The sequence below is a fragment of the Mustela nivalis genome (genome assembly GCF_964662115.1).
Source record: "Mustela nivalis genome assembly, chromosome: 5".
Taxonomy (NCBI): Eukaryota; Metazoa; Chordata; class Mammalia; order Carnivora; family Mustelidae; genus Mustela; species Mustela nivalis.
Window position 1 is genome coordinate 110,600,173 of NC_139024.1, and position 12,446 is coordinate 110,612,618.

Below are 12,446 nucleotides of genomic sequence, written 5' to 3' on the forward strand. Positions count from 1 at the left end.
TACTTGTGATCTCTGTCTGTCAGATAAAGAAATAAAATCTAAAAAAAAAAAAAAAGACTGATAAACTTCATCCCTTCCTGTGGAAAGTCAGGGAAGGTCAGGCTGGGTTTTCTTCTTTTTTTTTTTTTTAATTTTTAAATTTAATTTTATTTAAAATTTATTTAGTTTTATTTAATAAATTTAATTTATTTAAATTCAAGTTAGTTAACATATAGTATATTATTAGTTTCAGGGGTAAAATTTAGTGATTCATCAGTTGCATATAATACCCAGTACTCATTATGTAACATGCCCTCCTTAATGCCCATCACCCAGTTACCCCATTCCCCAGCCACCCACCTCCAGCAACCCTCACATTGTTCTTTACAGTTAAGAATCTCTTAATGGGGCACCTGGGTGGCTCAGTGAGTTAAAGCCTCTGCCTTCAGCTCAGGTCATGATCCCAGAGTCCTGGGATCGAGGCCCACATCTGGCTCTCTGCTCAGCAGGGAACCTCCTTCCTCCTCTCTCTCTCTGCCTGCGTCTCCGCCTACTTAAGATCTGTGCCTGTGTATCTACTTAAGATCTGTGTCTGTCAAATAAATAAATAAAATCTTAAAAAAAAAAAAAAAAGAATCTCTTAATGGTTTGCCTCCCTCTCGGTTTTTATCTTATTTTATCTTCCCTTCCCGTATGTTTATTTTTTTCTTTAAATTCCACATATGAATGAAATCATGGTATTTGTCTTTCTTAGACTGATTTCAGTTGGCATAATATACTCTAGTTCCATCACATTGTTGAAAATAGCAAAGATTTTATTCTTTTTGATGACTGAGTAATATTCCTGTGTGTGTGTGTGTGTGTGTGTGTGTGTGTGTGTGTGTGTGTATTTATATATACCACATCTTTACCCACTCATCAGTCAATGGACAACTGGGCTTTTTCCATATTTTGGCCATTGTGGACATTGCTGCTATAAACATTAGGGGTGCAAGTGCCCCTGTAAATCACTATGTTTGTATTTTCTTTATAAATACCTACTGATGCAATTGCTGTGTCATAATGTAGCTCTGTTTTTAATTTTTTGAGGACCCTCCATACTGTTTTCTGTAGCACCTATACCAGTTTGCATTCCCACCAATATTGTAAGATGGTTCTTCTCTCTCTGCATCCTTGCCAACATCTGTTGTTTCCTGAGTTGTTCATTTTAGCCATTCTGACTGGCATGAAGTGGTATCTCTTTGTGCTTTGGATTTGTATTTCCCTGATGATAAGTGATTTTTAACATTTTCTCACACATCTGTCATTTGTATTTCTTCTTTAGAGAAATGTCCATTCCTGTCATATGCCCATTTCTTGACTGGATTTTTTGGGTTTTGGGTGTTGAGTTTGATAAGTTCTTTATAGATTTTAGGTAGCAGCATTTTGTCTGATAGGTCATTTGCAAATATCTTCTTCCATTCTGTAGCTTACTTTTTTTTTTTTTAACTTTTTATTTTTTATAAACATATATTTTTATCCCCAGGGGTACAGGTCTGTGAATCACCAGGTTTACACACTTCACAGCACTCACCAAAGCACATACCCTCCCCAATGTCCATAATCCCACCCCCTTCTCCCAAACCCCCTCCCCCCAGCAACCCTCAGTTTGTTTTGTGAGATTAAGAGTCACTTATGGTTTGTCTCCCTCCCAATCCCATCTTGTTTCATTGATTCTTCTCCTACCCACTTAAGCCCCCATGTTGCATCACCACTTCCTCATATCAGGGAGATCATATGATAGTTGTCTTTCTCTGCTTGACTTATTTCGCTAAGCATGATACGCTCTAGTTCCATCCATGTTGTCGCAAATGGCAAGATTTCATTTCTTTTGATGGCTGCATAGTATTCCATTGTGTATATATACCACATTTTCTTGATCCATTCATCTGTGGATGGACATCTAGGATCTTTCCATAGTTTGGCTATTGTGGACATTGCTGCTATAAACATTCGGGTGCATGTGCCCCTTTGGATCACTACATTTGTATCTTTAGGGTAAATACCCAATAGTGCAATTGCTGGATCATAGGGCAGTTCTATTTTGAACATTCTGAGGAACCTCCATGCTGTTTTCCAGAGTGGCTGCACCAGCTTGCATTCCCACCAACAGTGTAGGAGGGTTCCCCTTTCTCCACATCCTCGCCAGCATCTGTCATTTCCTGACTTGTTGATTTTAGCCATTCTGACTGGTGTGAGGTGATATCTCATTGTGGTTTTGATTTGTATTTCCCTGATGCCGAGTGATATGGAGCACTTTTTCATGTGTCTGTTGGCCATCTGGATGTCTTCTTTGCAGAAATGTCTGTTCATGTCCTCTGCCCATTTCTTGATTGGATTATTTGTTCTTTGGGTGTTGAGTTTGCTAAGTTCTTTATAGATTCTAGACACTAGTCCTTTATCTGATAGGTCGTTTGCAAATATCTTCTCCCATTCTGTCAGTTGTCTTTTGATTTTGTTAACTGTTTCCTTTGCTGTGCAAAAGCTTTTGATCTTGATGAAATCCCTATAGTTCATTTTTTCCCTTGCTTCCCTTGCCTTTTGCGTTGTTCCTAGGAAGATGTTGCTGTGGCAGAGGTCGAAGAGGTTGCTGCCTGTGTTCTCCTCAAGGATTTTGATGGTTTCCTTTCGCACATTGAGGTCCTTCATCCATTTTGAGTCTATTTTTGTGTGTGGTGTAAGGAAATGGTCCAATTTCATTTTTCTACATGTGGCTGTCCAATTTTCCCAGCACCATTTATTGAAGAGGCTGTCTTTCTTCCATTGGACATTCTTTCCTGCTTTGTCGAAGATGAGTTGACCATAGATTTGAGGGTCTATTTCTGGGCTCTCTATTCTGTTCCATTGATCTATGTGTCTGTTTTTGTGCCAGTACCATGCTGTCTTGATGATGACAGCTTTGTAATAGAGCTTGAAGTCCGGAATTGTGATGCCACCAACGTTGGCTTTCTTTTTCAATATCCCTTTGGCTATTCGAGGTCTTTTCTGGTTCCATATAAATTTTAGCATTATTTGTTCCATTTCTTTGAAAAAGATGGATGGTACTTTGATAGGAATTGCATTAAATGTGTAGATTGCTTTAGGTAGCATAGACATTTTCACAATATTTATTCTTCCAATCCAGGAGCATGGAACATTTTTCCATTTCTTTGTGTCTTCCTCAATTTCTTTCATGAGTACTTTATAGTTTTCTGAGTATAGATTCTGTGTCTCTTTGGTTAGGTTTATTCCTAGGTATCTTATGGTTTTGGATGCAATTGTAAATGGGATTGACTCCTTAATATCTCTTTCTTCTGTCTTGCTGTTGGTGTAGAGAAATGCAACTGATTTCTGTGCATTGATTTTATATCCTGACACTTTACTGAATTCCTGTATAAGTTCTAGCAGTTTTGGAGTGGAGTCTTTTGGGTTTTCCACATATAGTATCATATCATCTGCGAAGAGTGATAATTTGACTTCTTCTTTGCCGATTTGGATGCCTTTAATTTCCTTTTGTTGTCTGATTGCTGAGGCTAGGACCTCTAGTACTATGTTGAATAGCAGTGGTGATAATGGACATCCCTGCCGTGTTCCTGACCTTAGTGGAAAAGCTTTCAGTTTTTCTCCATTGAGAATGATATTTGCGGTGGGTTTTTCATAGATGGCTTTGATGATATTGAGGTATGTGCCCTCTATCCCTACACTTTGAAGAGTTTTGATCAGGAAGGGATGCTGTACTTTGTCAAATGCTTTTTCAGCATCTATTGAAAGTATCATATGGTTCTTGTTCTTTCTTTTATTGATGTGTTGTATCACATTGACTGATTTGCGGATGTTGAACCAACCTTGCAGCCCTGGAATAAATCCCACTTGGTCGTGGTGAATAATCTTTTTAATGTACTGTTGAATCCTATTGGCTAGTATTTTGTTGAGTATTTTCGCATCTGTGTTCATCAAGGATATCGGTCTATAGCTCTCTTTTTTGGTGGGATCCTTGTCTGGTTTTGGGATCAAGGTGATGCTGGCCTCATAAAATGAGTTTGGAAGATTTCCTTCCATTTCTATTTTTTGGAACAGTTTCAGGAGAATAGGAATTAGTTCTTCTTTAAATGTTTGGTAGAATTCCACCGGGAAGCCATCTGGCCCTGGGCTTTTGTTTGTTTGGAGATTTTTAATGACTGTTTCAATCTCCTTACTGGTTATGGGTCTGTTCAGGCTTTCTATTTCTTCCTGGTTCAGTTGTGGTAGTTTATATGTTTCTAGGAATGCATCCATTTCTTCCAGATTGTCAAATTTATTGCCGTAGAGTTGCTCATAGTATGTTCTTATAATAGTTTGTATTTCTTTGGTGTTAGTTGTGATCTCTCCTCTTTCATTCATGATTTTATTTATTTGGGTCCTTTCTCTTCTTTTTGATAAGTCGGGCCAGGGGTTTATCAATTTTATTAATTCTTTCAAAGAACCAGCTCCTAGTTTCGTTGATTTGTTCTATTGTTTTTTTGGTTTCTATTTCATTGATTTCTGCTCTGATCTTTATGATTTCTCTTCTCCTGCTGGGCTTAGGGTTTCTTTCTTGTTCTTTCTCCAGCTCCTTTAGGTGTAGGGTTAGGTTGTGTACCTGAGACCTTTCTTGTTTCTTGAGGAAGGCTTGTACCGCTATATATTTTCCTCTCAGGACTGCCTTTATTGTGTCCCACAGATTTTGAACCGTTGTATTTTCATTATCATTTGTTTCCATGATTTTTTTCAATTCTTCTTTAATTTCCCGGTTGACCCATTCATTCTTTAGAAGGATACTATTTAGTCTCCATGCATTTGGGTTCTTTCCAAACTTCCTTTTGTGGTTGAGTTCTAGCTTTAGAGCATTGTGGTCTGAAAATATGCAGGGAATGATCCCAATCTTTTGATACCGGTTGAGTCCTGATTTAGGACCGAGGATGTGATCTATTCTGGAGAATGTTCCATGTGCACTAGAGAAGAATGTGTATTCTGTTGCTTTGGGATGAAATGTTCTGAATATATCTGTGATGTCCATCTGGTCCAGTGTGTCATTTAAGGCCTTTATTTCCTTGCTGATCTTTTGCTTGGATGACCTGTCCATTTCAGTGAGGGGAGTGTTAAAGTCCCCTACTATTATTGTATTGTTGTTGATGTGTTTCTTTGATTTTGTTATTAATTGGTTTATATAGTTGGCTGCTCCCACGTTGGGGGCATAGATATTTAAAATTGTTAAATCTTCTTGTTGGACAGACCCTTTGAGTATGATATAGTGTCCTTCCTCATCTCTTATTATAGTCTTTGGCTTAAAATCTAATTGATCTGATATAAGGATTGCCACTCCTGCTTTCTTCTGATGTCCATTAGCATGGTAAATTCTTTTCCACCCCCTCACTTTAAATCTGGAGGTGTCTTCGGGCTTAAAATGAGTTTCTTGGAGGCAACATATAGATGGGTTTTGTTTTTTTATCCATTCTGATACCCTGTGTCTTTTGACAGGGGCATTTAGCCCATTCACATTCAGGGTAACTATTGAGAGATATGAATTTAGTGCCATTGTATTGCCTGTAAGGTGACTGTTATTGTATATGGTCTCTGTTCCTTTCTGATCTACCACTTGTAGGATCTCTCTTTGCTTAGAGGACCCCTTTCAATATTTCCTGTAGAGCTGGTTTGGTATTTGCAAATTCTTTCAGTTGTTGTTTGTCCTGGAAGCTTTTAATCTCTCCTTCTATTTTCAATGATAGCCTAGCTGGATATAGTATTCTGGGCTGCATGTTTTTCTCGTTTAGTGCTCTAAAAATATCATGCCAGCTCTTTCTGGCCTGCCAGGTCTCTGTGGATAAGTCAGCTGCCAATCTAATATTTTTACCATTGTATGTTACAGACTTCTTTTCCCGGGCTGCTTTCAGGATTTTCTCTTTGTCACTGAGACTTGTAAATTTTACTATTAGGTGACGGGGTGTGGGCCTATTCTTATTGATTTTGAGGGGCGTTCTCTGAACCTCCTGAATTTTGATGCTCGTTCCCTTTGCCATATTGGGGAAATTCTCCCCAATAATTCTCTCCAGTATACCTTCTGCTCCCCTCTCTCTTTCTTCTTCTTCTGGAATCCCAATTATTCTAATGTTGTTTCGTCTTATGGTGTCACTTAATTCTCGAATTCTCCCCTCGTGGTCCAGTAGCTTTTTGTCCCTCTTTTGCTCAGCTTCTTTATTCTCTGTCATTTGGTCTTCTATATCACTAATTCTTTCTTCTGCCTCATTTATCCTAGCAGTTAGAGCCTCCATTTTTGATTGCACCTCATTAATAGCTTTTTTGATTTCAACTTGGTTAGATTTTAGTTCTTTTATTTCTCCAGAAAGGGCTTTTATATCTCTCGAGAGGGTTTCTCTAATATCTTCCATGCCTTTTTCGAGCCCGGCTAGAACCTTGAGAATTGTTATTCTGAACTCTAGATCTGACATATTACCGATGTCTGTATTGATTAGGTCCCTAGCCTTCGGTACTGCCTCTTGTTCTTTTTTTTGCGTTGAATTTTTACGTCTTGTCATTTTGGCCAGATAAGAGTAAATGAAGGGGCAAGTAAAATACTAAAAGGGTGGCAACAACCCCAGAAAAATATGCTTTAACTAAATTAGAAGAGATCCAAAATCGTGAGTGGGGAGAAAGGGGATAAAAAGAGGTTCAAAAAGAAAGAAAGAAAAAAAAAGAAAAGAAAAAAAAATTTTTTTAAAAAAAGAAAACACCTGAGAAAAATGTAAAAAAGAAAAAATATATATATTAGATAAACTAGTAAAAAATCGTTAAAAAAGAAAAAGGTAACAGTTAAAAAAAAATTTTACCCGAAGGTGAGAAGAAAAAGAAAAAAAAAAAAAATGAAAAAGAAAAAATTAAATTAACTGCAAGACTAAAAAAAAAATCACAGGAAAAAAGCCATGAGTTCCGTGCTTGGCTTTCTCCTCCTCTGGAATTCTGCTGCTCTCCTTGGTATTGAAACCACACTCCTTGGTAGGTGAACTTGGTCTCGGCTGGATTTCTTGTTGATCTTCTGGGGGAGGGGCCTGTTGTAGTGATTCTCAAGTGTCTTTGCCCCAGGTGGAATTACACCTCCCTTACCCGGGGCCAGGGTGAGTAATCCGCTCGGGTTTGCTTTCAGGAGCTTTTGTTCCCTGAGCGCTTTCCGTAGAGTTCCGGAGGACGGGAACACAAATGGCGGCCTCCTGGTCTCCGGCCCGGAGGAGCCGAGAGCCCAGGGCCCCACTCCTCAGTGCGCCCTCAGAGAACAGCGCCCAGTTATTCCCGTCTGCCTGACCTCCGGCCGTGCTCCGAGCTCACCGAGCCTGCGACCGGTTCAAGGTAACACCGAGCTGTGAGCTTACTGTCGGCTCTGTTTCTGTAGCCGGCTTTCCCGTTTCAATACCCGCAAGCTCTGCGACACTCAGACACCCCTGATCCTTCTGTGACCCTGCGGGACCTGAGGCCACGCTGACCCCGCGTGGGCTTCGCCCCGGTTTAGCCTCTGGAGTGATGTCCCTCAGCGGAACAGACTTTTAAAAGTCCTGATTTTGTGCGCGGTTGCTCAGCCGCTTGCCGGGAGCCGGCCCCTCCCCCCTGGGTCTATCTTCCCGTCGCTTTGGATTCACTTCTCCGCCGGTCCTACCTTTCAGAAAGCCGTTGTTTTTCTGTTTCCAGAATTGCTGTTCTTCTTCTCTTGGGTCTGCCGATGGATTTTCAGGTGTTTGCAATCTTTAGATAAGCTATCTAGCTGATCTCCGGCTAGCTGAAGCAGTCTCAGCTTGCTACTTCTCCGCCATCTTTCTGTAGCTTACTTTTTAGTTTTGTTGATGATTGTTTCTTTTGCTGTGCAGAAGTTTTGTATCTTGATGAAGTCCTGATAGTTCATTTTTGCTTTTGTTTCCTTTGCCTCTGAAGGCGTGTCTGGTAAGTGGTTGCTGTGGCCAAGATCAAAGAGGTTGCTGCCTGTGTTCTTCTGTAGGATTTTGATGTATTCTCATCTCACATTGAGGTCTTCCATCCATTTTGAATTTATTTTTGTGTCTGGTATAAGAGGTCCAGTTTCATTCTTCTGCATGTGACTGTCCAATTTTCCCAACACTGTTTGTTGAGGAGACTCTCTTTTTTCCAGTGGATGATCTTTCCTGCTTTGTCAAAGATTAGTTGACCATAGAGTTGAGGGTCCATTTCTGGGTTTTCTATCCTGTTCCATTGACCAGTGTCTGGTTTTTTGTGATCGTTTTTTTGGTTTTAGTTTTTTGGTGGTTTTTTTTTTTTGTTTTTGTTTTTTTGGCTAGTATCCTACTGTCTTGATTATTACAGCTTTGTAATATAGCTTGAAGTCCAGTATTATGATCAGGCTGGGTTTTCTTAAGATCAGTTTGGCATGATGTGGAGAATCGAGAGGTTGGTGTCTGGTTCAAGGAGGAAGCAGATGAGCAAGCAAGAAGTAATGATTGGAGCCTTAGGAATGAAAAGAAATAGATGGTTCCAAATATACTTTGGAGATGGACCAACCAAACTAGGTAACTGGATGTCAAAGAGAGATTTGAGAATGGAAAGTATGGGGGATGAGTTCTAAATTTCTGACATGAGCACTAACAGGATATTGTGTGAATTGACTGAGTTGGAGAATGCTGGAAGAGGATTCAGTTTGGGAGGAGAGGGTCCTAAGTCAGTGTTTAATGTGCTAAGTTTCAGATGCCCTAGAGGAGTAAGTATCTCATGCAGGTGGTTGGGTACCTACATTGGAAATCTTAGAATCACTGGCCTAGAATATTCAAAGTCCACAGTATATTAGATCATGGCAAGAGAATGAGGACTGAGAAGAAAATGAGCCTAAACACCCAAGTTTAAAATGTTGAATAAGGAAGGAGAAAGCATCAGGAGAACTAAGAAGAAACTTTCAGAGAGACAATAACTACTGACAATTTTTTTAAAAAATATGCCATCATTTTGAGCTTCATTTTGAGTAAGAAGTCCTGTATAAAAGTAACTGTGACAATCAGGAGACTTGACTTACAGATTAACAGCACCTGGAATTTCCTGGGCCTTTTTTATAATCTGAAAAAAAAAAAAATGCTTATTTTTTTCCTGCCTTTTGATAATGTTGTTGTGAGAAAGTATTAAATAATGTCTATGATATTAACAATTAAGTGTTATGAGAAGACATATATTGAAGCCAACATCATAATCATGTGTTTTCTTAGTGGGTTTTTAGAAGAGCTACTCTCAACCAAAAATGTGGCTGTATTTGTAGAGTTCATTTACAGAAAGAATCTTCCTTTTTTTTTTTTTTTTCTTGTTTGCAAATATTGTTACTACTTATTTATAGTAGTTTGGTAAAACATAGTTCTGACCATAGGAGAGTCAGAAAGGAAGTCTGGAGTCTGGAAGTGAACACTGGCCTCACACCTGGTTTAGAATCACTTTTTTTTTTTCTTTTCTGGAGTTAGCTCCAAAGAAAAACCAGTCACAGAGGGACAATTTATCATCAATATATTACAGAGTTTAACTATGGAAGAGCTCAGATCACTCTAAAAGTTTTGTTTAATCAATAAAGTAGGTATTACTTTTCACAACACTCTTCAAAAGGCAGATGTACTTGAAACAGTCTATTAACAAGAATCCTTTCCACCCCCCACAGGGTTCCATGGGGATACAAGGCCCACAGGGTCCACCTGGAAAAGAAGGTCAAAGGGTAAGTAAACTTGGAACAACTGGCAGGCATTACTATCTAAAGGCTTACTTATTTCTGAACATTAATGAAAATAAACCCAAAATACACAACCAGATGGGCATGAGGAGAGGGTTAATGATCCAAAGCCTGAAATCTGAGTTGAGATTTTGACAGAGCTTTTACAATCCAGAAAGTTCTCTATGAACTTTCAAGATTGGCAGCACAAATGTAGAGATGCAGTTTTGGCGAAATGAATTAACCGTAATTTGATCTAGGGCACATTTGTCTTATTTTGGGGTTTTGAGTTAAGCTGATCTTTGCAGTTGATGAATATCTTTGTGGAGTTCCTGCCTGTACATGAATTCTGTAAAGATTGTGGATATTAACTACAGTCTTTAGTTGAATTAAATTATTGACATTAGTGATGCTTTGTAATGCTTCTTTCACTGCAGTTTGCTGCCTTTGAGATAAAATATGTAGTAAGTGAATAAATTGTAGTTGCAGTAGTTAGTCTTAGCTTTCCCCAGGAAAGGGAACCCCTGCAGTGATAATGGGTAAACTTCACTTCAACAGCAGTGGGTCACTCCATTCTTTTGGCTTATTGTTATTACTATTTTCAAATCATTTTAATGTCTTGAAACACTTTATGTGCTTGCTCATATGATTATTGTTATCAACTTTTGTTACCTGATAGATGAAGATTGTATGATTCAGGGTTTAGGTGATTTGCCTAAAGTCAAAGAGCTAATAAAAAGAAGAGCCAGAACTTGAATATGAGTCTTCTGATTCTAAATCCCATGTTCTCTTTTACTGTCCTATGATATTAACCCCAAATCTCTTTTTTAGTCATTTTTGTTTATTCCCAGTTTTGTCCTCTGGCAAATAAGTCTTTTGCCTCAAATATATCAAAATCCTTCAAGTATTTGGGAACCAGTGGTATATTTTACCAAAGTTTATCTTTTATCAGGTTAAAATCTCATTTCTCCTAATTCTCTTATATGGATTTCTGACTCCCAGCATGCTAGAAAGTACTCATCGACTTTCTGGCGGTATCAGGAATGGGACTGAACGTGTGTGATGTTATTTAGGGCAGAGCAAAATGTGGCAAGTATGCCCTTGTACTATAGAAAATATACTTCTATTAGAGCTTAAGATTGAGCTGATGTGCTTCTGTGTATTTTTTAAACTAACTTTTTCTACTACAGCAACTTTTATCTTTGTTTTTTTTTTAATTTTTTGGTAGTACAATTAAGATTTGATTTGGATAAAAAATCAAAATTAAAAACTAAATATTCTATGTTTACTTTTTATTACAGATAGCTAGTTTAGTAATACAAAAGGGCTTAATAAGTTTTGATGGTTAAGAAAGTAAAAGGAGGGCACCTGGATGGCTCAGTTGTTAAGCATCTGCCTTCTACTCAGATGGTGATCCCAGAGTCCTGGGATCGAGCCCTGCTGGGTGGGAAGCCTGCTTCTCCCTCTCCCATGCCCCCTGTGTGTTGTTTCCTCTCTCACTGTATCTCTCTCTGTCAAATAAATAAAAAATCTTTAAAAAAAAAAAAAAAGAAAGGAAAGGAAAAGTTTGTGAATAACAGCTAAGATTTATGAGCCTCCTATCATGTGCTAAATGCTTCACATTATTATTTCATTTTGTTTATTTCTCACAATAGCTCTATGAGATACGTAATACTATCATCCTTATTCAGAAACTGAGGTTTTTAAGCAACTTGGAGAGGACATACTGCCAATAGTGGAACGATGCTGATACTTTAAAATTATTTATAAAGCAGTCCTATCTGAGTTCTGTTCCCAATGCCTGTATGTACAACTGTAGTTTCTCATTTGGCTCCCCAGCCCCTTTATTCAGGAGTTCATTAATCCACTTGATCAAAGTTTAAGTAGTGTCAGGGAGAAAAATAGAAAATTACTAATCTAGCTTTAGGCTTTTGAGTCTTTTTTTTTTTTTTTTAAGATTTTACTTATTTATTTGACAGAGAGAGGAGAGAGGGAGAGAGGGAACACAAGCAAGAGGAGTCGGGGAGGGAGAAGCAGGCTTCCCACTGAGCAAGAAGCCCGTTGGGGGCTCATCCTAGCACCTTGGGATTATGACCTGAGCCAGCAATAGACAATTAACAACTGAATGGTTTCACTTATTTGTGGAGCATAACAAATAGCATGGAGGACATGGGGAGTTAGAGAAGAGAACGGAGTTGGGGGAAATTGGAAGGGGAGGTGAATCATGAGAGACTATGGACTCTGAAAAACAATCTGAGGAGTTTGAAGTGGCGGTGGGGGGTGGGAGTTTGGAGTACCAGGTGGTGGGTATTACAGAGGGCACGGATTGCATTGAGCACTGGGTGTGGTGAAAAAATAATGAGTACTGTTATGCTGAAAATAAATAAATTTAATTAAAAAAAAAAAAAACACACACACACACACAACTGAGCCACCCAGGTGCCCCAAGGCTTTTGAGTCTGTCTTAAGCAATTAACTCTCTGTGGGCAGAGGACCAGATGAAAAGACCTTGTGAAGTCACTTTCCAGGCTTCTTCTTCTGTTCTCTCCCAATGATAGCCAAGATATCTAATTGCATCTAGGACCATATTTCTGAATTAATTTTTATGTTCTGCATCCAGAGGACATTTTCCTTCTAATAACTCTACTTTCCTGGAAACTGAGTATAAATATACCTCCTATTTAATATCCAGAATGTATAAGTAACTCATGTAAAAAACTCAATAGCAAACACCTAGTTC

General features: G+C 38.7%; 1 protein-coding gene across 4 annotated transcripts in view; it reads left to right on the plus strand.

The window, feature by feature from the left end:
- Positions 1-12,446, plus strand: part of COL19A1 (collagen type XIX alpha 1 chain) — a 332,336-nt gene that overhangs the window by 181,484 nt on the left and 138,406 nt on the right. For all 4 annotated transcript variants that reach the window (XM_082731306.1, XM_082731307.1, XM_082731309.1 and 1 more), the window contains one exon: positions 9,659-9,712. In XM_082731306.1, coding sequence (XP_082587432.1) covers positions 9,659-9,712 — 54 coding nt within the window. The remainder of the gene's footprint in view (positions 1-9,658; positions 9,713-12,446) is intronic.